Source organism: Oncorhynchus keta, chromosome 15 (assembly GCF_023373465.1).
Source record: "Oncorhynchus keta strain PuntledgeMale-10-30-2019 chromosome 15, Oket_V2, whole genome shotgun sequence".
NCBI classification, from domain to species: domain Eukaryota; kingdom Metazoa; phylum Chordata; class Actinopteri; order Salmoniformes; family Salmonidae; genus Oncorhynchus; species Oncorhynchus keta.
In genome coordinates this window covers 3,408,652-3,435,793 of record NC_068435.1, presented here as the reverse complement: position 1 = coordinate 3,435,793, position 27,142 = coordinate 3,408,652, and the positions used below count along the sequence as shown (strand labels likewise).

The 27,142-nt window shown below is 45.8% G+C and overlaps 1 protein-coding gene and 1 long non-coding RNA gene across 4 annotated transcripts; both read left to right on the top strand.

Moving 5' to 3' along the window:
* Window positions 1-26,569, top strand: LOC118376097 (far upstream element-binding protein 1-like). 3 transcript variants are annotated; one of them, XM_052462860.1, is made up of 17 exons: window positions 1-169; window positions 820-916; window positions 2,955-2,990; window positions 7,911-8,042; window positions 8,512-8,583; window positions 8,785-8,842; window positions 9,108-9,375; window positions 9,666-9,794; window positions 10,454-10,556; window positions 11,555-11,806; window positions 16,229-16,389; window positions 17,944-18,092; window positions 18,312-18,388; window positions 19,073-19,198; window positions 21,783-21,836; window positions 24,144-24,319; window positions 26,129-26,569. In XM_052462860.1, exons 1-17 carry the CDS (start codon window positions 80-82, stop codon window positions 26,135-26,137), a joined length of 1,989 nt encoding a protein of 662 aa, XP_052318820.1. In that variant the 5' UTR covers window positions 1-79; the 3' UTR covers window positions 26,138-26,569. The 3 variants fall into 3 exon arrangements, with proteins under 3 accessions (XP_052318820.1, XP_052318818.1, XP_052318819.1); XM_052462858.1 differs by having other exon boundaries at window positions 820-925; XM_052462859.1 differs by lacking the exon at window positions 26,129-26,569 and adding an exon at window positions 24,536-26,122 and having other exon boundaries at window positions 820-925.
* On the top strand, window positions 10,620-11,548 carry LOC127907501 (uncharacterized). Its single transcript, XR_008064615.1, has 3 exons — window positions 10,620-10,769; window positions 10,894-11,057; window positions 11,140-11,548. It is a non-coding gene; the product is annotated as an uncharacterized LOC127907501 (long non-coding RNA).
* Window positions 26,570-27,142: the final 573 nt, after the last annotated feature.

The window sequence follows — 27,142 nt, the reverse complement described above, 5'->3', positions numbered from 1 at the left end:
CTATCCGTGTGGTCAGGATCATTTCCGATGAGAACGGCCATTTTCTCTCTCTCTCCGGATTTGTTCATTTGCAACAGATATGGCCGACTATTCAAACGTGGCTCCGCCGTCGGGAAATGGCGCAGGAATGAACGACGCGTTTAAAGACGCACTTCAGCGAGCTCGACAGGTAAAGATAAATCATTGAATATGGTTTTGTTGAAGCACGTCGAAATTGAAAACTCGTCAAAAGCAAATCAACTTTAGGCCTTAAACCTCCAACTTGCCAACGAGACGATTTTGCGGCCTTCGGGAAGATGCCTGTTGAATTAAAGCTAAATAGATGTAGTTAAGTCTATTTAGTCTAGCTAATTAACCAGGTATTGCTACGCTAATTTAGCTATCTGTTTCAATGTGATTACGTTCGTCTGTGAATTGATCCACTAACTTAACCTACTGTACAATGTTGATATAATTTTCTATAAGGGGCTGTAAAACACAACTCTAAACTAAGTTCGCTATCTACGATATCCATATGCCCTTATCAAAGTTCCCTAATTGTATTGTTATCTGGATAAGAGCGTCTGCTAAATGACTTAAATGTAAATGTAAAATGCTGTTGAATTCTGTGGGATGTGATTGTGTGAAATGAATCACCCACCACCCCACATGCCCTCTTAACTCTGCGGAGTTAATGCAGAATATGTAAGTTTTAACTAACCAAATTGAAAACGCATTGAGAAAATAGTTAACGAAAGAAGTTGTTGTGGTTTTTTTGTCGAGGAGCCTCGTTCAACGTTATGATTCCGCTGGAACTTGGGGTGTTTTGTGTGTTTTCAGATTGCGGCAAAGATTGGGGGGGACGGCGTACCCCCCGCGGCGCCCTCAGGCAGTGAGTTTGGCTATGGAGGCCAGAAGAGACCCCTTGAAGATGCCGGTGAGTACGGTAGGCTACCCCCCCATTTCATACAAGACAGTACATGTGTTAAAATAAACCCAACACATGGTTCAGTACCGATTGCTGTTTTGGGGGTATTTTGCTACAGAGGGAATATTTTGTTTAATTTAAGAAAAATGTTAGTTATACCTTTCCATATGAGTTTGGCTATGGAGGCTTGATGAGCACACTATTCCTGAAAGACATACACCATGTATGAATGTCTTAGCGAATGCACAAGGGTCTCTGCGAACATGACAGGATCATGAAACGTGACAAGTAACCAAACCACTAATATACTGATAGACATGGATTGTCTCAGAAATATGCACAGTTCATCTTTTAATAAAGGAGAAATCATATCATTCTATTGGTCACATTCCCATATTTAGCAGTTATTGTAGGTGAAGCGAAATGCTTGTGTTCCTAGCCTAAACTGTGCAGTAATATCCAACAATTCACACCAATACACAAATCCATGTCTGTTTATGATGGACAGCAGCCTATGAGGTGCAGAGTTGAGTAACCGGGTGATGGCCACTTGAGATAGAAAGTGTTTTTCCCACTCTCTCCCAGCTTTTATGCACCTGTACTGACCTCAACTTCTGGATGGTAGCGGGGTGAACAGGCAGTGGCTCGAGTGGTTGATATCCTTGATGATCTTTTTGGTCTTCCTGTGACATCGGGTGGCGTAGGTGTCTGGAAGGGCAGGTAGTTTGCCCCCGGTGAAGTGTTGGCCAGACCGCATCAACCTCTGTATTTATATAGAATAGGTGTTGTGTATAGTAGGACGTGGGATATATACTGATACACCGGGTGATACAGTCTGGTTAGTGATATAGTCTGGTTGGGGACGATCAACAGGGCTGATATAGTCTGGTTAGTGATATAGTCTGGTTAGTGACGATCAACAGGGTGATATAGTCTGGTTAGTGATATAGTCTGGTTAGTGATGATCAACAGGGGTGATATAGTCTGGTTAGTGATATAGTCTGGTTAGTGACGATCAACAGGGGTGATATAGTCTGGTTAGTGACGATCAACAGGGGTTATATAGTCTGGTTAGTGACTATCAACAGGGGTGATATAGTCTGGTTAGTGACGATCAACAGGGGTGATATAGTCTGGTTAGTGACGATCAACAGGGTGATATAGTCTGGTTAGTGACGATCAACAGGGTGATATAGTCTGGTTAGTGATATAGTCTGGTTAGTGATGATCAACAGGGTGATACAGTCTGGTTAGTGACGATCAACAGGGTGATATAGTCTGGTTAGTGACGATCAACAGGGTGATATAGTCTGGTTAGTGATACAGTCTGGTTAGTGATACAGTCTGGTTAGTGATACAGTCTGGTTAAGAAAGATTTCATGACTTTTAATTAAAAAAAAAACGTTATTCAGTGCTGTTAATAACAGACTTGCCACAAAATGCCTGACTTGTTTTGGTTCTATATTCCCTTTTCGGCAGGATAACATCCCTGGTCGTGTGTTCAGAGATGCCCCCGTTTGTTTCTACAGAAATTCTGTTTTACATTTAAGTCATTTAGCAGACGCTCTTATCCAGAGCGACTTACAAATTGGTGCATTCACCTTATGACATCCAGTGGAACAGCCACTTTACAATAGTGCATCTAAATCTTTTAGGGGGGTGAGAAGGATTACTTATCCTATCCTAGGTATTCCTTAAAGAGGTGGGGTTTCAGGTGTCTCCGGAAGGTGGTGATTGACTCTGGCGTCGTGAGGGAGGGTTTTAATTCGATGGCTTGAAAGCTTTGCATTTCGCAGGGGGATTGTCACCTAGGTCATAAACCGGGAACCCTTGCCTTTGTCCTTAAAAAATATATATATATTTATATATTCAGTAGTTACGAAGTTGTGTTTCTAGAAAATACTATGTCTGTACCATGTCGCGCAGGAAGTGATGTCAAAAGGCCATTTTTCTTTCCAGAAGTATGAGCCCTTCCCAACTCTGCACACCGTTGACAGGGCTTAAACTCGGTCTTCATCTCAATAACGTCTCCTCTTCTCCTTTACAGACCAACCAGAGACCAAGAAGGTGGCACCTAATGACCGTGAGTATCTGCTAGGCCAGGGTCCTCGCAGTACAATATTATCACCGTACTTAGGTGCGCGATATGACATTTTATTCCCACAATTCTTCTATATGTATTGCGATTTGATGTTCCAGACGTCTTGTTCACCATGTGTCTGCAGCAGGGGGACACGGGAGAAAACGAGCTTTGACCCCGGAACTAAAATGCCTGAAAACAAATTGGCTTCCTATTTGTATAAATCAAGGAGAAAAAAAAACAAATATTTCTGGTGCAGCAAACTGGCGACAAAATGCTAGAATGTATCGTTAAGTGACTATCGATTGGTGTCCCTCATCTCTAGCTCGCTGTTAAAGGACATGTGTAGGTTGTCCTGTCTAGACTAACCATTTAAGTGTTTTTAGTGATTCATCCTGTGCTAGCAGGATTACAAGATTCTGTTATATTTATGCACAAAAATGGTTGTTTTTAGTTAGAGTGAGGTTCTTAGGACCTCCCTCTCTGAGTTAGGACCTCCCTCTCTGAGTTAGGACCTCCCTCTGAGTTCGCTGAGGGGTCTTTTTTAATGGAGCTTGGGCTAACAAATGATTTTTAAGGGATGATTAGTGATTAAAAACCAACAGCTGGCATTCCATAGATCAGATGTGGTGGGTGTCACAGAGAGAGAGAGAGAGAGCCTGGAGCAACAGAACAAAGGCCCCAGTATTCCTCATTATCCTAGCATCTAGGAGACAACACCAGAGGCAGATGACCCGAGGATGAACCCGAAGTGGCTTATGGTGCCCCTTTTAATGTATTTGGGGTCAGGGGGTTGAATCAGTGGAGACATTTTGGTATCGGGTATATGTGGAACAGGTCTGTGAAAGGGTAATGCTCTCGTGACAACTTGTTTCATTATTGCAATAATGAATGGATATTGAATAAGGGTGATTGATTGGAAGAAATGACCGTCTCTCTTATTTGAATAGAATATTCCACCACGAGTCTCCTATTCTTCTCAATGTGTTGCATGGCAGCATTTAACGTTGGGTGGGCCTTGGGTCTTTCAGAGAGTACCTTGTCAACGTTGGGTGGGCCTTGGGTCTTTCAGAGAGTACCTTGTCAACGTTGGGTGGGCCTTGGGTCTTTCAGAGAGTACCTTGTAACTTGTCAACGCTGGGTGGGCCTTGGGTCTTTCAGAGAGTACCTTGTCAACGCTGGGTGGGCCTTGGGTCTTTCAGAGAGTACCTTGTGACTTGTCAATGTTGGGTGGGCCTTGGGTCTTTCAGAGAGTACCTTGTAACTTGTCAACGCTGGGTGGGCCGTGGGTCTTTCAGAGAGTACCTTGTCAACGCTGGGTGGGCCTTGGGTCTTTCAGAGAGTACCTTGTCAACGTTGGGTGGGCCTTGGGTCTTTCAGAGAGTACCTTGTCAACGCTGGGTGGGCCTTGGGTCTTTCAGAGAGTACCTTGTCAACGTTGGGTGGGCCTTGGGTCTTTCAGAGAGTACCTTGTAACTTGTCAACGTTGGGTGGGCCTTGGGTCTTTCAGAGAGTACCTTGTCAACGCTGGGTGGGCCTTGGGTCTTTCAGAGAGTACCTTGTCAACGCTGGGTGGGCCTTGGGTCTTTCAGAGAGTACCTTGTCAACGTTGGGTGGGCCTTGGGTCTTTCAGAGAGTACCTTGTCAACGTTGGGTGGGCCTTGGGTCTTTCAGAGAGTACCTTGTCAACGTTGGGTGGGCCTTGGGTCTTTCAGAGAGTACCTTGTAACTTGTCAACGCTGGGTGGGCCTTGGGTCTTTCAGAGAGTACCTTGTCAACGCTGGGTGGGCCTTGGGTCTTTCAGAGAGTACCTTGTGACTTGTCAACGTTGGGTGGGCCTTGGGTCTTTCAGAGATTACCTTGTCAACGCTGGGTGGGCCTTGGGTCTTTCAGAGATTACCTTGTCAACGCTGGGTGGGCCTTGGGTCTTTCAGAGAGTACCTTGTGACTTGTCAACGTTGGGTCGTAAGATGAAAGGCTTTAGTCTAAAGTAGTGCACTGTATGTATAGTCGTGATGTGGGGGGGACATATTTGATATTTAAATATCATAATATTATTTTTTATTTTTTTTGTTATTACAAATGTAGTCATTGGTTCTTTGACTCTAAGTATCGATTTAGACAATTGGTAGGTAGCGTCGGCTAGTGCCAGTCGTCTGTACCTGCGCAAAAAGGCCTGCATTTTTCATGAGTCTTCCTGGGTTTGACGCTACAAGCTTGGTGCACCTGTATTTGGGGAGTTTCTCCCGTTCTTCTCTGCAGATCCTCTCCTGCTCTGTCTGGTTGGATGGGGAATGACTATATGTTCGGAAAATCAAATTGCAATAAAATCTCAGTATGGAATCGCATTACATAACGCATCGGCACCTAAGTATCACGCTAATGTCTTGTTGTGGGGTACCTGGTCATTCCCGGCCCTACTATATAGCGACTTGGGTCATTCCGGCCCTACTATATAGCGACTTGGGTCATTCCCGGCCCTACTATATAGCGACTAGGGTCATTCCCGGCCCTACTATATAGTGACTAGGGTCCCGGCCCTACTATATAGTGACTAGGGTCATTCCCGGCCCTACTATATAGTGACAGTCATTCCCGGCCCTACTGGGTGGTGACTAGGGTCATTCCCGGCCCTACTATATAGCAGAGAGGGTCTTTCCCGGACCTACTATATTGACTAGGTCATTCCCGGCCCTACTATATAGCGACTAGGGTCATTCCCGGCCCTACTATATAGCGACTAGGGTCATTCCCGGCCCTACTGTATAGCGACTCAGGGTCATTCTTGCCCTACTGTATGGGACTAGGGTCATTCCCGGCCCTACTGTATAGCGACTAGGGTCATTCCCGGCCCTACTGTATAGCGACTAGGGTCATTCCCGGCCCTACTGTATAGCGACTAGGGTCATTCCCGGCCCTACTATATAGCTTGTCAACTAGGGTCATTCCCGGCCCTACTATATAGCGACTAGGGTCATTCCCGGCCCTACTATATAGCGACTAGGGTCATTCCCGGCCCTACTATATGGGACTAGGGTCATTCCAGGCCCTACTTGTAACTAGGGTCATTCCCGCCCTACTATATGGGCCTTGGGTCTTTCCCGGACCTACTATATAGCGACTAGGGTCATTCCCTGGCCCTACTATATAGCGACTAGGGTCATTCCCCCCTGTAACTAGGGTCATTCCCGGCCCTACTATATGGGCGACTAGGGTCATTCCGGCCCTACTATATAGCGACTAGGGTCATTCCCGGCCCTACTATATAGGACTGGGTCATTCCCGGCCCTACTATATAGAGGTCATTCCCGGCCCTACTATATAGCGACGAGGGTCTTTCCCCAGGACCTACTATATAGTAACTTGTCATTCCCGCCCTACTATATAGGGACTAGGGTCATTTCAGGCCCTACTATATAACTTGACTAGGGTCATTGGGCCCTACTATATAGTACCTTGACTAGGGTCATTCCGGGCCTACTATATCGACTAGGGTCATTCCCTTGCCCTACTATATAGTGGGACTTGGGTCATTCCCGGCCCTACTTGTAACTAGGGTCATTCCCGGCCCTACTATATGGGTCTTTCAGGGTCATTCCCTTGCCCTACTATATGCGACTAGGGTCATTCCCGGCCCTACTATTAGCGACAGGGTCATTCCTTGTAACTATGTCAACGCTAGGGTGGGCATTCCCGGCCCTACTATATAGCGACTAGGGTCATTGCCCTACTATATAGCGACTGGGTCATTGGCCCTACTATATAGCGACTAGGGTCATTCCCGGCCCTACTATATAGCGACTAGGGTCATTCCCGGCCCTACTATATAGTACGAGGGTCTTTAACCCGGACCTACTATATAGCGACTAGGGTCATTCCCGGCCCTACTATATAGCGACTAGGGTCATTCCCGGCCCTACTATATAGCCGACTAGGGTCATTCCCGGCCCTACTATATAGCGACTAGGGTCATTCCCGGCCCTACTATATAGCGACTAGGGTCATTCCCTTGCCCTACTATATCGACTATGGGTCATTCCAAGCCCTACTATATAGGCTAGGGTCATTCCCGGCCCTACTATATAGCGACTGGTCATGGGGGGCCCTACTATATAGCGACTAGGGTCATTCGGCCCTACTATATTTTTTAGGGTCATTCCCGGCCCTACTATTAGCAAACTAGGGTCATTGGCCCTACTATATTGACTAGGGTCATTCCGGCCCTACTATATTAGCGACTAGGTCATTCCCGGCCCTACTATATAGCGACTAGGGTCATTCCCGGACCTACTATATAGCGACTAGGGTCATTCCCGGCCCTACTATATAGCGACTAGGGTCATTCCCGCCCTACTATATAGCGGGGGGGTCATTCCCGGCCCTACTCTATAGCAGACTAGGGTCATTCCCGGCCCTACTATATAGGACTTATGGGGTCATTGCCCTACTATATAGCGACTAGGGTCATTCCGGCCCTACTATATAAAACTCAGGGTCATTGGCCCTACTATATAGCGACTAGGGTCATTCCCGGCCCTACTATATCAGCGACTAGGGTCATTGCCCTACTATATAGGTACCTAGGGTCATTCCCGGCCCTACTATATAGCGACTAGGGTCATTCCCGGCCCTACTATATAGCGACTAGGGTCATTCCCGGCCCTACTATATAGCGACTAGGGTCATTCCCGGCCCTACTATATAGCGACTAGGGTCATTCCCGGCCCTACTATATAGCGACTAGGGTCATTCCCGGCCCTACTATATAGCGACTAGGGCTCCCGTTGGTACACCTGGACAGGGTCCTATTTTCAGCTTAGTTTCCTGTTCTACTTCAGTTCTGGTTATTTTAGCAACAACACCAGGGTCTTTCTTCGTCGGTGCTCCCCCTCCTGATATATGTCTTTGGTTTCCTCGTTGCAGCGTTCTCAACAGCGATGGGAATGGGAGGAATGGCAGGTGGAGGAATGGGAGGTGGAGGTGGAGGAATGGGAGGTGGCGGACCACGATCGGCGTCTGAGGATTTCAAGGTTCCTGACGGGATGGTGGGATTCAGTAAGTACCAACTCTCGCATTAGTTTTTTTGCCCAACCTCTACCCATGCTCCATATGTTTAGGCCCCGGTTTGTTTCTGCCAAATGTTAGGCCCCAAACCTGAAATACTGGAATCTCCTTATATTAGCTGCTCTTCTCTGTCATTTGCTCCCAGCTCGACTCTGGGTCTGAGTATCCATAGCAACGGTTCCGGTTGGGCCTGCTCTGCTCAGTGACACGACTCGAGAGCGGTTGGCTCTTAGCTACTTTTCCTCAGTTTCCTCAGAACTCACGACAACTCGAGGAACATTTTTTTTTTGTTTGTTTCCTGTGAAATAATAATCTTGGTTTTCTGTTTTGACCTACCTGATGTAATTTACTATCAGGGTCCTGCTGGCTAGCGGAGCTTTAGCCCATACACACACACACACACACACACCGTGCAGATGGACGTTGGGGGGGTTGATTGACAAATCTTCTCTGAACCCAGTTATTGGAAGAGGAGGAGAACAGATATCTCGCATGCAACAGGAAGCGGGCTGCAAAATCCAGATCGCCCCCGGTAAGTTTTCCTCCAGACATACTGATCTCATGTCCTGTAATAATGTATCCCGATTAGCGGGCGCTTTCCACCATATAACCTTGTCTTGTTTGTTGCACCGACCTGTAACTAAGGCCCAGAGTGTTTCCAGGTCATGAGACTCGTGACCCCCTTGTCATAATGGGTTCATTTAGCTGTCCTCTTGATCTCTCTGTGTTGTAGACAGTGGAGGAATGCCTGATAGGTCGGTGACACTGACTGGATCCCCGGACTCCATACTGTACGTATAGTTGCCCCGCCCCCTGTTCCCCCCCCCCTGTTCCCCCTGTTCCCCCCCGCCCCCTGTTCCCTGTTCGCCCCGCCCCCTGTTCCCCCTGTTCTCTGTGGTGACACTACATTTGTTGATATTTCCGCTGCCAAAGTTGTGTCCCTCGTCAGACACCGTAGCTGACTGTCTTTGCCCCTGATGTGTGTTACCCGGCTGTGTCTTTTGTACTAGGTCCCATAGTCCCACTGTCCATGCAGATGTTTTTGTCCCCAACCAGAGCTGCCAAGAGGCTGCTGACGGAGATCGTTGATAAGGGTCGTCCTACTCCAGCCTTCCACCACAACGACGCCGGTGGCCCCGGTATGTCTGTCCAGGAGATGCTGGTCCCTGCCTCCAAGGCTGGCCTGGTCATCGGGAAGGGAGGAGAGACCATCAAACAGCTACAGGAGAGGGCCGGGGTCAAGATGGTGATGATCCAGGAAGGGCCTCAGAACACAGGAGCGGACAAACCTCTACGCATCTCTGGGGAACCTTTTAAAGTCCAGGTTAGTGGTGCAGAGGGGGGCTGGTGGTGCAGGGGGGGGACTGGCGGTGCAAAGGGGGTGACTGGCGGTGCAGAGGGGGGTGACTGGGGGCAGGGGGGACTGGCGGTGCAGACTGGCGGGGGGACTGGCGGTGCAGGGGGGGGGACTGGCATGTGCTTGATTGGCTGCGTTTACACAAGCAGCTCAATTCTAATCTTTTCCCACTAATTAGAAGGTGTGTTGGGCTGCCAGTCCCCTGAACAAGGTACCCGTGTACTGTCATGCTGACTGGTCTCCTCTCTGTTCCTCAGCAAGCCAAGGACATGGTGATGGAGCTGATCAGAGAGCAGGGCTTCAGGGAGCAGAGAGGAGAGTATGGCTCCAGGATGGGAGGAGGTGGCGGCGGTGGAGGAGGTGGAGGAGGAGGAGAGGGCCTGGATGTAAGTGTACAGTAACTCCCACACTACACTTGTCTTCACTGACACATAAATGGGTTCAGTTGAGTTGGCAGCGTCTCGCCATTTCTCCGTATGAAGGTCAGTTGGTAGAGATTGGACCTGCCGTCTGGGATGGGAGGAGACTTTAACGGCTTTATTTTAAACGTGTGGGTTTATCTGAAGGCATTGGAGTTGACTTCTAACCAGGGCCCCGTTTCCCGACAGCGATGACCATTAGACTTCTGAGTTTTTTTTGTTTCTTTAACGATGTTTTTGTTTCTTTAACGATGCCTCGTTCCGACAACGGCCCGAAGATGTAACGTGTGTTTTCCCAGAACACCACACTGAGAGAAGGTTCACCAAGGTTGTTGAGGCGTAGTGTTGATAGGATGGAAACAAAGGGAGCTCTCAGATCAGCTTTCTCCATTCAAATCTGACCTTTAACATTAGAATTATTTCACCAAACTGACAATGGATCAGCTCCTAGAGAGAGATTACCAGCTAGGTTTTTTATTTTTATTTAGTTGACCTCTAACCTGGCCCGTGTCCTCCCTCCTCAGGTTTGAGTTGACCTCTAACCTGGCCCGTGTCCTCCCTCCCTTAGGTTCCTGTCCCCAGGTTTGAGTTGACCTCTAACCTGGCCCGTGTCCTCCCTCCCTTAGGTTCCTGTCCCCAGGTTTGCGGTAGGAATCGTAATCGGGAGAAACGGAGAGATGATCAAGAAGATCCAGAGCGACACAGGAGTCAGGATCCAGTTCAAACCAGGTGAGACCTCACTGACTGACAGTCTGTGCTTGTAAAGTTGGTTCAGTCGCGGGTCTCCAACCCTGTTCCTGGAGATCTACTGTCCTGTAGGTTCAGTCCAACCCTGTTCCTGGAGATCTACTGTCCTGTAGGTTCAGTCCAACCCTGTTCCTGGAGATCTACTGTCCTGTAGGTTCAGTCCAACCCTGTTCCTGGAGATCTACTGTCCTGTAGGTTCAGTCCAACCCTCTTCCTGGGGATCTACCGTCCTGTAGGTTTTACAGTCCAACCCTTTTCCTGGATCTACTGTCCTGTAGGTTCAGTCCAACCCTGTTCCTGGAGATCTACCGTCCTGTAGGTTCAGTCCAACCCTGTTCCTGGAGATCTACTGTCCTGTAGGTTCAGTCCAACCCTGTTCCTGGAGATCTACTGTCCTGTAGGTTCAGTCCAACCCTGTTCCTGGAGATCTACTGTCCTGTAGGTTCAGTCCAACCCTGTTCCTGGAGATCTACTGTCCTGTAGGTTCAGTCCAACCCTGTTCCTGGCGATCTACTGTCCCGTAGGTTCAGTCCAACCCTGTTCCTGGAGATCTACCGTCCTGTAGGTTCAGTCCAACCCTGTTCCTGGAGATCTACTGTCCTGTAGGTTCAGTCCAACCCTGTTCCTGGAGATCTACTGTCCTGTAGGTTCAGTCCAACCCTGTTCCTGGCGATCTACTGTCCTGTAGGTTCAGTCCAACCCTGTTCCTGGAGATCTACCGTCCTGTAGGTTCAGTCCAACCCTCTTCCTGGAGATCTACCGTCCTGACCCAGTTTCAATGTACAGTCAAGTGTCTCACTAGAGGGAGACTTTACTGACCGTGCAGCTTACCAGGAGAGAGAGCCTGTCCTTAGTCTGACAATAGAAAGCACCAGGAACTAAACCCTTTATGCCTGGGGGCTGCTGCTGCTGCTAAGGGAAATGCTGACATCTCTTAATCCTACTTTTTCTCTCTTCTCTCCCTTCCTCCCCTTCTCCAGATGACGGCACTACTCCGGAGAGGATAGCCCAGATCATAGGTCCTCCAGACCAGTCCCAGCATGCAGCAGAAATCATCACTGACCTTCTGAGGAGTGTCCAGCAGGGGGGGCCGGGCGGTCCTAACGGAGGGGGCCGGGGGAGAGGCAGGGGGGGTAACGGGGGTGGTAACTGGAACATGGGTCCTCCGGGAGGATTGCAGGAGTTCACCTTCACCGTCCCTACCATGAAGACTGGACTCATCATCGGCAAAGGTAGATGAACTTAGATTGAGCTAGAGACACCTATGGGCTTTACAGGACCCTGTTTTAACTTCCTCTTTTACCTTCCCGTTTTACCTTCCCCCCGCCCGTTATACCTTCCCCCCGTTATACCTTCTTCCTGTTTTTAAGGTTGGAAGACTTAACAAAACATATCTGATACTTTCATACACAAGGTAGAACACACACACACACACAGCTAAAACACTACTACACAGGCTTCGTTCCTAGGGTTGTAGTCACTATACTTAGTCCTAAACTGGAGTAGTACAACATTGCCAAAAGCTGATGCAGCCTAGTCCGTTAGATGCATGTGAGGACCGGCAATACCCGTTGGTTTGCTAGTTGAAACCATGGTTTGCTAGTTGATTTTCTTCCTCATGCCTGCTTCAGTGAGAATATTGTGACTAAATATAGTTAATTGTGGGCAGCTGTGCCTCCTCCCAGCTCTCTCTGTAGTAGAGGGTCTGCCTCCACAGCTGCCCCAGAGCAAAGCAGAGGGTTTCTGTCCCACCACCCAAAGAACCAGTGGAGGGTTCGTTCCCCTTCTCACACCCATCCCATGTCTAGGTCTCGATCTCCTGGAATGGGATTTTCCCCAGATTAAAAAAAATGGAATCCTCCGTTCTTATAAATAATAGGATCTGAAACTACGTCCCCCTAGAAAACATTCAGGTTTTTATTACGTTTCCATGTTGTCCTGATCATTTCTCTCTATTAGGACAGTGTGTGTCCTGATCATTTCTCTCTAGTAGGACAGTGTGTGTCCTGATCATTTCTCTCTAGTAGGACAGTGTGTGTCCTGATCATTTCTCTCTAGTAGGACAGTGTGTGTCCTGATCATTTCTCTCTAGTAGGACAGTGTGTGTCCTGATCATTTCTCTCTAGTAGGACAGTGTGTGTCCTGATCATTTCTCTCTAGTAGGACAGTGTGTGTCCTGATCATTTCTCTCTAGTAGGACAGTGTGTGTCCTGATCATTTCTCTCTAGTAGGACAGTGTGTGTCCTGATCATTTCTCTCTAGTAGGACAGTGTGTGTCCTGATCATTTCTCTCTAGTAGGACAGTGTGTGTCCTGATCATTTCTCTCTAGTAGGACAGTGTGTGTCCTGATCATTTCTCTCTAGTAGGACAGTGTGTGTCCTGATCATTTCTCTCTAGTAGGACAGTAGGACAGTGTGTGTCCTGATCATTTCTCTCTAGTAGGACAGTGTGTGTCCTGATCATTTGTCTCTAGTAGGACAGTGTGTGTCCTGATCATTTGTCTCTAGTAGGACAGTGTGTGTCCTGATCATTTGTCTCTAGTAGGACAGTGTGTGTCCTGATCATTTGTCTCTAGTAGGACAGTGTGTGTCCTGATCATTTGTCTCTAGTAGGACAGTGTGTGTCCTGATCATTTGTCTCTAGTAGGACAGTGTGTGTCCTGATCATTTGTCTCTAGTAGGACAGTGTGTGTCCTGATCATTTGTCTCTAGTAGGACAGTGTGTGTCCTGATCATTTGTCTCTAGTAGGACAGTGTGTGTCCTGATCATTTGTCTCTAGTAGGACAGTGTGTGTCCTGATCATTTGTCTCTAGTAGGACAGTGTGTGTCCTGATCATTTGTCTCTAGTAGGACAGTGTGTGTCCTGATCATTTGTCTCTAGTAGGACAGTGTGTGTCCTGATCATTTGTCTCTAGTAGGACAGTGTGTGTCCTGATCATTTGTCTCTAGTAGGACAGTGTGTGTCCTGATCATTTGTCTCTAGTAGGACAGTGTGTGTCCTGATCATTTGTCTCTAGTAGGACAGTGTGTGTCCTGATCATTTGTCTCTAGTAGGACAGTGTGTGTCCTGATCATTTGTCTCTAGTAGGACAGTGTGTGTCCTGATCATTTCTCTCTAGTAGGACAGTGTGTGTCCTGATCATTTCTCTCTAGTAGGACAGTGTGTGTCCTGATCATTTCTCTCTAGTAGGACAGTGTGTGTCCTGATCATTTCTCTCTAGTAGGACAGTGTGTGTCCTGATCATTTGTCTCTAGTAGGACAGTGTGTGTCCTGATCATTTGTCTCTAGTAGGACAGTGTGTGTCCTGATCATTTGTCTCTAGTAGGACAGTGTGTGTCCTGATCATTTGTCTCTAGTAGGACAGTGTGTGTCCTGATCATTTGTCTCTAGTAGGACAGTGTGTGTCCTGATCATTTGTCTCTAGTAGGACAGTGTGTGTCCTGATCATTTGTCTCTAGTAGGACAGTGTGTGTCCTGATCATTTGTCTCTAGTAGGACAGTGTGTGTCCTGATCATTTGTCTCTAGTAGGACAGTGTGTGTCCTGATCATTTGTCTCTAGTAGGACAGTGTGTGTCCTGATCATTTGTCTCTAGTAGGACAGTGTGTGTCCTGATCATTTGTCTCTAGTAGGACAGTGTGTGTCCTGATCATTTGTCTCTAGTAGGACAGTGTGTGTCCTGATCATTTGTCTCTAGTAGGACAGTGTGTGTCCTGATCATTTGTCTCTAGTAGGACAGTGTGTGTCCTGATCATTTGTCTCTAGTAGGACAGTGTGTGTCCTGATCATTTGTCTCTAGTAGGACAGTGTGTGTCCTGATCATTTGTCTCTAGTAGGACAGTGTGTGTCCTGATCATTTGTCTCTAGTAGGACAGTGTGTGTCCTGATCATTTGTCTCTAGTAGGACAGTGTGTGTCCTGATCATTTGTCTCTAGTAGGACAGTGTGTCCTGATCATTTCTCTCTAGTAGGACAGTGTGTGTCCTGATCATTTCTCTCTAGTAGGACAGTGTGTGTCCTGATCATTTCTCTCTAGTAGGACAGTGTGTGTCCTGATCATTTCTCTCTAGTAGGACAGTGTGTGTCCTGATCATTTGTCTCTAGTAGGACAGTGTGTGTCCTGATCATTTGTCTCTAGTAGGACAGTGTGTGTCCTGATCATTTCTCTCTAGTAGGACAGTGTGTGTCCTGATCATTTGTCTCTAGTAGGACAGTGTGTGTCCTGATCATTTGTCTCTAGTAGGACAGTGTGTGTCCTGATCATTTGTCTCTAGTAGGACAGTGTGTGTCCTGATCATTTGTCTCTAGTAGGACAGTGTGTCCTGATCATTTCTCTCTAGTAGGACAGTGTGTGTCCTGATCATTTGTCTCTAGTAGGACAGTGTGTGTCCTGATCATTTGTCTCTAGTAGGACAGTGTGTGTCCTGATCATTTGTCTCTAGTAGGACAGTGTGTGTCCTGATCATTTGTCTCTAGTAGGACAGTGTGTGTCCTGATCATTTGTCTCTAGTAGGACAGTGTGTGTCCTGATCATTTGTCTCTAGTAGGACAGTGTGTGTCCTGATCATTTGTCTCTAGTAGGACAGTGTGTGTCCTGATCATTTGTCTCTAGTAGGACAGTGTGTGTCCTGATCATTTGTCTCTAGTAGGACAGTGTGTGTCCTGATCATTTGTCTCTAGTAGGACAGTGTGTGTCCTGATCATTTGTCTCTAGTAGGACAGTGTGTGTCCTGATCATTTGTCTCTAGTAGGACAGTGTGTGTCCTGATCATTTGTCTCTAGTAGGACAGTGTGTGTCCTGATCATTTGTCTCTAGTAGGACAGTGTGTGTCCTGATCATTTGTCTCTAGTAGGACAGTGTGTGTCCTGATCATTTGTCTCTAGTAGGACAGTGTGTGTCCTGATCATTTGTCTCTAGTAGGACAGTGTGTGTCCTGATCATTTGTCTCTAGTAGGACAGTGTGTGTCCTGATCATTTGTCTCTAGTAGGACAGTGTGTGTCCTGATCATTTGTCTCTAGTAGGACAGTGTGTGTCCTGATCATTTGTCTCTAGTAGGACAGTGTGTGTCCTGATCATTTGTCTCTAGTAGGACAGTGTGTGTCCTGATCATTTGTCTCTAGTAGGACAGTGTGTCCTGATCATTTTGTCTCTAGTAGGACAGTGTGTGTCCTGATCATTTCTCTCTAGTAGGACAGTGTGTGTCCTGATCATTTCTCTCTAGTAGGACAGTGTGTGTCCTGATCATTTCTCTCTAGTAGGACAGTGTGTGTCCTGATCATTTCTCTCTAGTAGGACAGTGTGTGTCCTGATCATTTCTCTCTAGTAGGACAGTGTGTGTCCTGATCATTTCTCTCTAGTAGGACAGTGTGTGTCCTGATCATTTCTCTCTAGTAGGACAGTGTGTGTCCTGATCATTTGTCTCTAGTAGGACAGTGTGTGTCCTGATCATTTGTCTCTAGTAGGACAGTGTGTGTCCTGATCATTTGTCTCTAGTAGGACAGTGTGTGTCCTGATCATTTGTCTCTAGTAGGACAGTGTGTGTCCTGATCATTTGTCTCTAGTAGGACAGTGTGTGTCCTGATTATGTGTCTGTCGTAGGACAGTGTTTTTATAGTAGAGTCCAAACCTCTTCCGTTCTCTGTCCCGCTCCAGGAGGAGAGACCATCAAGGGCATCAGTCAGCAGTCTGGAGCGCGTATTGAGCTCCAGAGAAATCCTCCCCCCAACTCCGACCCCAACATTAAGATGTTCACCGTCCGAGGATCTCATCAACAGATAGACTACGCACGGCAGCTGGTCGAGGAGAAGATCGGGGTGAGTGGGTTTCAGTGTCTGTAGTAGATATCCTACATATCAATGTGAAGCTCAGTCACCGGACGCTGGTGTAGAAGACTAGTTTAACTAGTAGAAGTGGCTGGTCAGTGAGCACTGAGCCTAGTTTAACTAGTAGAAGTGGCTGGTCAGTGAGCACCGAGCCTAGTTTAACTAGAAGAAGTGGCTGGTCAGTGAGCACTAAGCCTAGTTTAACTAGTAGAAGTGGCTGGTCAGTGAGCACTAAGCCTAGTTTAACTAGTAGAAGTGGCTGGTCAGTGAGCACTAAGCCTAGTTTAACTAGTAGAGGTGGCTGGTCAGTGAGCACTAAGCCTAGTTTAACTAGTAGAAGTGGCTGGTCAGTGAGCACTAAGCCTAGTTTAACTAGTAGAGGTGGCTGGTCAGTGAGCACTAAGCCTAGTTTAACTAGTAGAAGTGGCTGGTCAGTAAGCCTAGTTTAACTAGTAGAAGCGGCTGGTCAGTGAGCACTGAGCCTAGTTTAACTAGAAGAAGTGGCTGGTCAGTGAGCACTAAGACTAGTTTAACTAGTAGAGGTGGCTGGTCAGTGAGCACTAAGCCTAGTTTAACTAGTAGAGGTGGCTGGTCAGTGAGCACTAAGCCTAGTTTAACTAGTAGAAGTGGCTGGTCAGTGAGCACTAAGCCTAGTTTAACTAGTAGAAGTGGCTGGTCAGTGAGCACTAAGCCTAGTTTAACTAGTAGAGGTGGCTGGTCAGTGAGCACTAAGCCTAGTTTAACTAGTAGCAGTGGCTGGTCAGTAAGCCTAGTTTAACTAGAAGAAGTGGCTGGTCAGTGAGCACTAAGCCTAGTTTAACTAGTAGAGGTGGCTGGTCAGTGAGCACTAAGCCTAGTTTAACTAGTAGAAGTGGCTGGTCAGTGAGCAGTGAGCACTAAGCCTAGTTTAACTAGTAGAGGTGGCTGGTCAGTGAGCACAGCCTAGTTTAACTAGTAGAGGTGGCTGGTCAGTGAGCACTAAGCCTAGTTTAACTAGTAGAAGTGGCTGGTCAGTGAGCACTAAGCCTAGTTTAACTAGAAGAAGTGGCTGGTCAGTGAGCACTAAGCCTAGTTTAACTAGTAGAAGTGGCTGGTCAGTGAGCCTAGTTTAACTAGTAGAAGTGGCTGGTCAGTGAGCACTAAGCCTAGTTTAACTAGTGGAAGCGGCTGGTCAGTAAGCCTAGTTTAACTAGAAGAAGTGGCTGGTCAGTGAGCACTGAGCCTAGTTTAACTAGTAGAAGTGGCTGGTCAGTGAGCACTCAGCCTAGTTTAACTAGTAGAAGTGGCTGGTCAGTGAGCACTAAGCCTAGTTTAACTAGTAGAAGTGGCTGGTCAGTAAGCCTAGTTTAACTAGTAGAGGTGGCTGGTCAGTAAGCAGTAAGCCTAGTTTAACTAGTAGAAGCGGCTGGTCGGTGAGCACTGAGCCTAGTTGAACTTGTCGAAGTGGCTGGTCGGTGAGCACTGAGCCTCTAACGGACTCGTTCTCGAGGTTCTAACTGGTATCTGTCTAGTTCGTTGACACGCCTGTCCTGTCCGCCTCTCCAGGGTCCAGTCAGTCCAATGGGTGGTCCTCACGGCCCACCAGGCCCCCACGGAGGTCCCTCTCCTCACGGGCCCCCCGGCCCACCTGGACCCCCTGCTCAGATGGGCCCCTACAACCCCGGCCCCTACAACCAGGGACCCCCTGGACCACAGTAAGAGCACTTCTGCCGGCGGCTTGCCTTTATCCCTACATATCTCGGTTGATCTGAAGTTCATTTGAGATAATTTGCACATGATTCATTAACGATAAAATCAGAGGGAAAGCAATATTTAAAAAAAAAAAAAAATAAGAATAACCTTAAATGAGTGATCGAAACGAGTCTGACACAGGCTTGTATGGTGTTGTAATGGTTCTCTTCTTCTTCTCTTAGTGGTCCTCCGGCTCCCTACCAGCCTCAGGGTTGGGGCAACGGCTTCCCCCATTGGCAGCAAGGACAGCCAGACCCCGGTGAGATTTTTGTAGCCACCATCTGTTATGATGGTGGCGGTTTTGAGTACTTTGTGTCAGTTGGGTTTTTGTACAGTTCTGCTGTGCGAATACATGTACTGGTCAAAATAGATGTTAAACAAAAGGTCCTTTTTGCCTAGAAAAGACAGTTGCTAGTGTGTGTTAGCCCTTAGCTCCTGTTGATTGGCCCCTTTTTCTGTGTTGCAAGACCATAAGACAAAGCGGGTCGAACCCGTTTGTAGGTAAAGCAACCCGGGATGTATCTGTTTGTTTTGTTTGTAGGTAAAGCAACCCGGGATGTATTTGTTTGTTTTGTTTGTAGGTAAGGCAACCCGGGATGTATTTGTTTGTTTTGTTTGTAGGTAAGGCAACCCGGGATGTTTTGTTTGTTTTGTTTGTAGGTAAGGCAACCCGGGATGTTTTGTTTGTAGGTAAAGCAACCCGGGATGTTTTGTTTGTAGGTAAAGCAACCCGGGATGTTTTGTTTGTAGGTAAAGCAACCCGGGATGTTTTGTTTGTAGGTAAAGCAACCCAGGATGTTTTGTTTGTAGGTAAAGCAACCCGGGATGTTTTGTTTGTAGGTAAAGCAACCCGGGATGTTTTGTTTGTAGGTAAAGCAACCCGGGATGTTTTGTTTGTAGGTAAAGCAACCCGGGATGTATATAATGTTTGTTTTGTTTGTAGGTAAAGTTGCAGCTGATGCCAACGCGGCGGCCTGGGCAGCGTATTACTCCCAGTACCAGCAGCAACCCCAGGCCCCCATGACGCCCACCGGCGGTGCCCCCGGCAACCCACAGGCCAATGGGCAAGGTAGCTACCACCTCCTCCAATCTCTACCTCAGCCTGTGGTTTTCTGCTGGACTGTGTTCACTAGGAACCAAATGGGGAGGGACCGACCTCCATTTTGTCTCCTTTTCAACCCCGTGTCTCAAATCTGTCTGGCCTACGACTTACAAATCAAATCAAATTTTATTTGTCACATACACATGGTTAGCAGATGTTAATGCGAGTGTAGCGAAATGCTTGTGCTTCTAGTTCCGACAATGCAGTAATAACCAACAAGTAATCTAACTAACAATTCCAAAACTACTGTCTTATACACAGTGTAAGGGGATAAAGAATATGTACATAAGGATATATGAATGAGTGATGGTACAGAGCAGCATAGGCAAGATGCAGTCGATGGTATCGAGTACAGTATATACATATGAGATGAGTATGTAAACAAAGTGGCATAGTTAAAGTGGCTAGTGATACATGTATTACATAAGGATGCAGTCGATGATATAGAGTACAGTATATACGTATACATATGAGATGAATAATGTAGGGTAAGTAACATTAGTTAGCATTGTTTAAAGTGGCTAGTGATATATTTACATCATTTCCCATCAATTCCCATTATTAAAGTGGCTGGAGTTGGGTCAGTGTGTTGGCAGCAGCCACTCAATGTTAGTGGTGGCTGTTTAACAGTCTGATGGCCTTGAGATAGAAGCTGTTTTTACCCTCACAACCACAACCAATACCGTCCACCTATACCACCTATACCCCTCCCCTCTCACCCCCCTCGTTCGACGTCTCAACTATCGGTTTTCTGTTTTAGATAGAACCCATCTGTATAATGTACTGGTAGTGTAATGTGGGTGAGTCCAGACCTCACAACCATGGAGGGTAATGGGTTCTATCTGTATAATGTACTGGTAGTGTAATGTGGGTGAGTCCAGACCTCACAACCATGGAGGGTAATGGGTTCTATCTGTATAATGTACTGGTAGTGTAATGTGGGTGAGTCCAGACCTCACAACCATGGAGGGTAATGGGTTCTATCTGTATAATGTACTGGCAGTGTAATGTGGGTGAGTCCAGACCTCACAACCATGGAGGGTAATGGGTTCTATCTGTATAATGTACTGGCAGCAGCCACTCAATGTTAGTGGTGGCTGTTTAACTAAAACGATGTACTGTGTACGACTCATACTACGTGCTATTTAGAAAAGTACTGTTGAGTTGAAAGATACGCTGTCAGCAACATATATCAACATACTCCACTCGTTAGATTAATTTGTACCTTTTATTTTACCAGGCAAGTCAGTTAACCTGTTGCAACGAGCAATCCCGTATCCGGGAGCGTAATTATAGCCTCAAGCTCATTACCATAACGCAACGTTAACTATTCATGAAAATCGCAAATGAAATTAAATAAATATTTTGGCTCTCAAGCTTAGCCTTTTGTTAACAACACTGTCATCTCAGATTTTCAAAAAAATGCTTTTCAACCATAGCAAAACAAGCATTTGTGTAACAGTATTGATAGCTAGCATAGCATTTAGCGTTAGCATTCTGCAGGCAACATTTTCACAAAAACAAGAAAAACATTCAAATAAAATCATTTACCTTTGAAGAACTTCGGATGTTTTCAATGAGGAGACTCTCAGTTAGATAGCAAATGTTCAGTTTTTCCAAAAAGATTATTTGTGTAGGAGAAATCGCTCTGTTTTGTTCATGTTTGGCTAAGAAAAAAAACGCACTTGTTCCCAGACATTCATTCATTCATTCATTCATTCATTATTTTTTTTTTTTGTAGAGGTTGTCCCCTATTCAAATGTCTCACACACGTGGGGGTTGGAAGTTAGTCTGACAACGTAGCACCCATCTTGACTGCATCAAACCGAGAGAGCCAGCTTATCGAGACTACAGTTAATAATAAATTACCTGTTGGCTCTTGGTGGTGTCGTCTGTCCTTCTCGTTTAACTTGTAGTTCTGTCATTTTAACGCCGTCTTCCATTGACTAGATATCTCCTAATAACTTGCCACACCCAGACTCTATAACTGTAGCCTCGTGCCGGTTTGATGAGGCCCGAGAACAAGACGCCACGTACCACTCTCGTGTAAACGCAAGACCAGCAGCAGCATAAATGATAACATTTCTCTCTCTCGTCAAGGAAGCCCGATGTCTTCCATCTGCATTGTGGAGTTGTACATTTTATTTTCTTTATTTTCGCTTGAATGAAAAACCCGGTGAATTAAAACGATAAGTATTTAGCCATTTGTCACCTGTAGCATTAACATAAATAAATGTTTTGCAGGAGTAACCAGGGATCCGTGTGTACAGCCGCTGTGCTTTGAAAGTCGTCAGTCCGTTTTCCACCTGAATGTGCCGCGATGAGAGCCGTGGTGATCAGCTATGGTTGTGGTCCACTCACTGTTATGTTTATAGCTGTTTAGACTGCTGTTTCGTCTACCCAGCAGTCTTGCTTTCCACAGACAGGTCCGGGTTATACTGGGAATGCAGAAGAGCTTTATTTCAAGAGGAGACAACCAGCCGTATGGATTCGTTCGGGCCCATACCGATTTCTGTGGGTTAATGAACCAGCGTTTTTGTTGTAATTTCAGGTCAGCAACCACAGGACTACACTAAGGCCTGGGAAGAGTACTATAAGAAACAAGGTGAGAAATTACAAAATATCAGTTGAAACTTATGTTTATAATAGTTTAGTAAGGCCAGCTGTCATTGGTCATGTTGTGGGCAGCTGTGCCTCCTCCCAGCTCTCTCTGTAGTAGAGGGTCTGCCTCCACAGCTGCCCCAGAGCAAAGCAGAGGGTTTCTGTCCCACCACCCAAAGAACCAGTGGAGGGTTCGTTCCCCTTCTCACAAAAAATATAAACGCAACAATTAAAAACATTATAGAGTTACAGTACACGTAGGGAAAGCATTAAATTAAAATCAATAAATGATTCACCAATCTATGGATTTCACATGACTGTTCAGACATGCCTTAAACATTATTATTTTTTTTTAAATACGGTAGGGTCTCGTATCAGAAAACCAGTCAGTATCTGGTGTGACCACCTCCATACAGCGCTACACATCTCCTAGAGTTGATCAGGCCTGTGGAAATGTTGTCCCACTCCTCTTGTGGGAGTGTTGATTCTCTGGCAACAGCCCTGGTGGACAGTCAGCATGCCAATTGCACCAAGAGCCATTGTGTTTGAAAACTGCACATTTTAGTGACCTTTTATTGTCCCCAGCACAAGGTGCACCTGTGTAATAATTGTGCTGTTTATATTTATTTATTTTACCCCTTTTTCTCCCCAATTTCGTGGTGTCCAATTGTTTTAGTAGTTACTATCTTGTCTCATCGCTACAACTCCAGTACGGGCTCGGGAGAGACGAAGGTTGAAAGTCATGCGTCCTCCGATACACAACCCAACCAAGCCGCACTGCTTCTTAACCTGTTGCGACGAGCCATCCCGGATCCGGGATTGTGAATACAGCCTCAAGTTCATTAGCATAACGCAACGTTAAATATTAATGAAAATCGCAAATGAAATGAAATAAATCTATTTGCTCTCAAGCTTAGCCTTTTGTTTAACAACACTGTCATCTCAGATTTTCAAAAAATATGCTTCTCAACCATAGCAAAACAAGCATTTGTGTAACAGTATTGATAGCCTAGCATAGGATTATGCCCGACATTCAGCAAGCGACATTTTCACAAAAACCATTAAAACATTCAAATAAAAATAATTTACCTTTGAAGAACTTCAGATGTTTTCAATGAGGAGACTCTCAGTTTGATAGCAAATGTTCAGTTTTTACAAAAATATTATTTGTGTTGACAAATCGCTCCTTTTTCTCCATCACGTTTGGGTAAGAAAAAAAATGAAATTTAAGCCATTAAAACGCAAACTTATTTCCAAATTAACTCCATAATATCGACAGAAACATGGCCGATAAACCGATGTTTAGAATTCACATATCTATCGCCGATAAATCCATCGTGGCAGTTGACTTTCTCTTCTGAAGAAATGGAACGGCGCATGGACCTAAAGATTACGCAATAATTTCGACACAGGACTCCGGGCGGGCCCCTGGTAAATGTAGTCTCTTATGGTCAATCTTCCAATGATATGCCTACAAATACGCCACAATGCTGTAGACACCTTGGAGAAACGACACAAAGGGCAGGCACATTCCTGGTGCATTCACAGCCATATAAGGAGACATTGGAACACAGCGCCTTCAGAATCTGGGGCATTTCCTGTATGAAACTTCATCTTGGTTTCGCCTGTAGCATTAGTTCTGGGGCACTCGCAGATAATATCTTTGCAGTTTTGGAAACGTCAGTTATATGCATAGTCGAGAATCTTTTCGTGACAAAATATCTTGTTTAAAACGGGAATGTTTTTTATCCAAAAATTAAGAGCGCCCCCTATCTCGAAGAAGTTAACACAGCGCGCATCCAACCCGGAAGCCAGCCGCACCAATGTGTCGGAGGAAACACAGTGCACCTGGCAACCTTGCGTGCACTGCGCCCGGCCCGCCACGGGAGTCGCTGGTGCGCGATGAGACCAGAATATCCCTATCTCTAGTAGTGTGTTCCTGCATGATCTCCTCTGGTCCAGTTTGGTTGCCTTGGGTACAGATTATAATCCCAAAGTCCTCCAGTAGCGTTGTCCTGCATGATCTCCTCTGGTCCAGTTTGGTTGCCTTGGGTACAGATTATAATCCCAAAGTCCTCCAGTAGCGTTGTCCTCCAGTAGCGTTGTCCTGCATGATCTATCTCCTCTGGTCCAGTTTGGTTGCCAGATTATAATCCTAAAGTTTTTATATTTGACTATTAGTCACTTCTTATTGTTGCTGTTTTTTAATCCTTATTGACGATGACATTGTTGCTTAGGCAACATTAACCTTGTCACTTGTCCCCTTAAATCATATTGAAATTAGTGTTAATGCTGTTACCACCTCCCCCAGGTCAAGCTGCCCCCCAGGCATCAGCAGCAGCCGGTCAGCCAGCCGGTCAGCCAGGCGGTCAGCCGGGCGGTCAGCCGGACTACAGTGCTGCCTGGGCAGAGTACTACAGGCAGCAGGCTGCTTACTACGGACAGGGAAGCCCACAGGCGATGGGCGCCCAGCCGCAAGCACCTCAGGTACACCACCAATAATACCAATACCGTCCACCTATACCCCTCCCCTCTCACCCTCCTCGTTCGACGTCTCAACTATCGGTTTTCTGTTTTACTGTGTTTGTCCATGTATTTTGTCCGAGCTATTTTTGATGCTGTGACTATGAACGACTGATTTCTCCTACTGTGTTTTTTTATAAAGCGTCCATCTCTGTCTGTGACCCGCTTCCTTCCTCCTAGGTGTTATAGGGGACAGGAGTCGTCGGTGTAGCCCAGAAGAAACTAATGCTACTCTTACCTCCTTTAGACAGGGTTAATATTATATATACATATACATATACACAGTCCAGTCAAATGTTCTGATGCACCTACTCATTCACTCAGGGTTGTCCGTTTTCTACATTGTAGAATAATAGTGAAGACTTCAACTGTGAAATAACACATATGGAATCATGTAGTAACCATAAAATATATTTGAGATTCTTTAAATTAGTCCCCCATTGCCTTTATGACAGCTTTGCACATTCTTTGGCATTCTCTCAACCAGCTTCACCTGGAATGCCTTTCCAACAGTCTTGAAGGAGTTCCCACATATGCTGAGCATTTTTTTTGGGCTGCTTTTCCTTCACTCCGCTCCAGCTCATCCCATACCATCTCAAATGGGTTGAGGTCAGGTGATTGTGGAGGCCAGGTCATCTGATGCAGCACTCCATCACTCTCCTTCTTGGTCAAATAGCCCTTAAACAGCCTGGTGGTGTGTTGGGTCATTGTCCTGTTGAAAAACAAATGATAGTCCCACTAAACGCAAACCAGATGGGATGGAGTATCGCTGCAGAAGGCTGTGGTAGCCATGCTGGTAAAGTGTGCCTTGAATTCTAAATAAATTACAGACAGTGTCACCAGCAAAGCACCATCACACCACCACCTCCATGCTTCACGGTGGGAACCAAAAATTTGGACTCATCAGATCAAAAGGACAGATTTCCACCGGTCTAATGTCCATTGCTCGTGTTTCTTGGCCCAAGCAAGTCTCTTCTTATTGGTGTTCTTTAGTAGGGGTTTCTTTGCAACAATTCGACCATGAAGGCCTGAATCACGCATTCTCCTCCGAACAGTTGATGTTGATGTGTCTGTTACTTGAACTCTGAAGCATTTATTTGGGCTGCAATTTCTGAGGCTGGTAACTCTAATGAACTTCTCCTCTGCAGCAGAGGTAACTATGGGTCTTCCTTTCCTGAGGCGGTCCTCATGTGAGCCAGTTTCATCATAGCGCTTGATGGTTTTTGCGACTGCACTAGAAATGGACTTTCGTTTCTCTTTTTTTTTTTTAGTTGAGCTGTTTTTTGCCATAATATGGACTTAGCCCTATTTGGTAAAAGACCATCTTCTGTATACCACCCCTAGTTTGTCACAACACAACCAACGCATGAAGACATTCCACAAATGAACTTTTAACAAGGCACACCTGTTAATTGAAATGCATTCCAGGTGACTACCTTAAGAAGCTGGTTGAGAGAATGCCAGGAGTGCAACGCTGTAAAGGCAAAGGGTGACTACTTTGAAGAATCTGAAATATAAACTATATTTTGATTTTTAACACTTGAAAAAAAAAAAAAAACATTTTTACTACATGATTCCATGTGTGTTGTTTCCTACAGTGTTGATGTCTTCACTGTTATTCTACAATGTAGAAAATAGTAAAAAAAAAAATGAGTAGGTGTGTCAACGTGTGACCGATACTGTCTATACAAATATGTGTGTGTAGGTATCTGGAGAGAGAAGCTCTGTGTTCTGCTGGTAACAAGGCTTGTATGTTCTATGTATTCTGCACAGGGCCAGTAATGTGAAGTGGACAAAAAAGTTCATGCTACATTGTCGAAAAAAAAACAAACAAAAAAAAAAGCCCTTTTTTTTTTGTTAAATGTGTTGGATGATGGTGCAGATGACGTCTTGATGAAGATCTTAATACCCCCCCTCTTGGTTGGTTGGTTGGTTGGTTTAAAAAAAAAAAAAAATGTTTCACAATAGATGTGATGACCACGAAGTCACTCCAGAGACACGACACAAGCCACCGTCCTATTTATCTATTTTTGTTTGTTGATTTTCTTGTAAATTAACGGTTTTGTTTTTAGTGAGGTAATATGGTGATTTCTATTCTTCTGTCATGCTATGTGGTTAGAGCTCCTGTTATTATCTCTAGTCGTCTACCATGTGATATCAGCTCCATTTTTAAATAATATGCCTGTGTTTTGCAATAAACTAAAGTGAAACCTACTGTGTTGGTAAGTTGGGTCGGTAATAGATGTGACTAAATATGAACTCAACTTAAAAAAAAAAAATCATGTACCTATATTCTTTGTTTTGACCGTAATGGAAACTTGGAAAACTTTTAAAAAAACTAAATTCACTTCTCTCTCACTCTCCTTTGACTGTCAAAATGATTTTTTCTGACTGCCTGAAAGTTGTTGTCCTGTCTCTCTCCAACGGTCTACACATCTCCTGGTAACAGTACGGTGGTTTATTTAGATGTGAGTTCATTGTTCTGCCTGTCTTTGACTGGGGTCTGGTTTCGGTGTTCCCCAAGGTTCTGTTCTAGGACCAATTTTTGAAATATTACCCAGTCTCGACTCTTGTTTATATTATTAGTCTTTGTTTTTCTGCCTCTACTGCTCTGCCTGTTCTGTATGACCAGGCAGATGTCACCTTATCCCATAATGTAGTACTGGTAGAGTTGGTGGCTTAACGTTCTGATCTACGTGTCTCATTACCAGCAGTGTTCTGGCATCTCTGTCAAACTCAACTGATGTAATCTGACTGGCTGCGGCCCAAATGTTGTAACCCTATTCC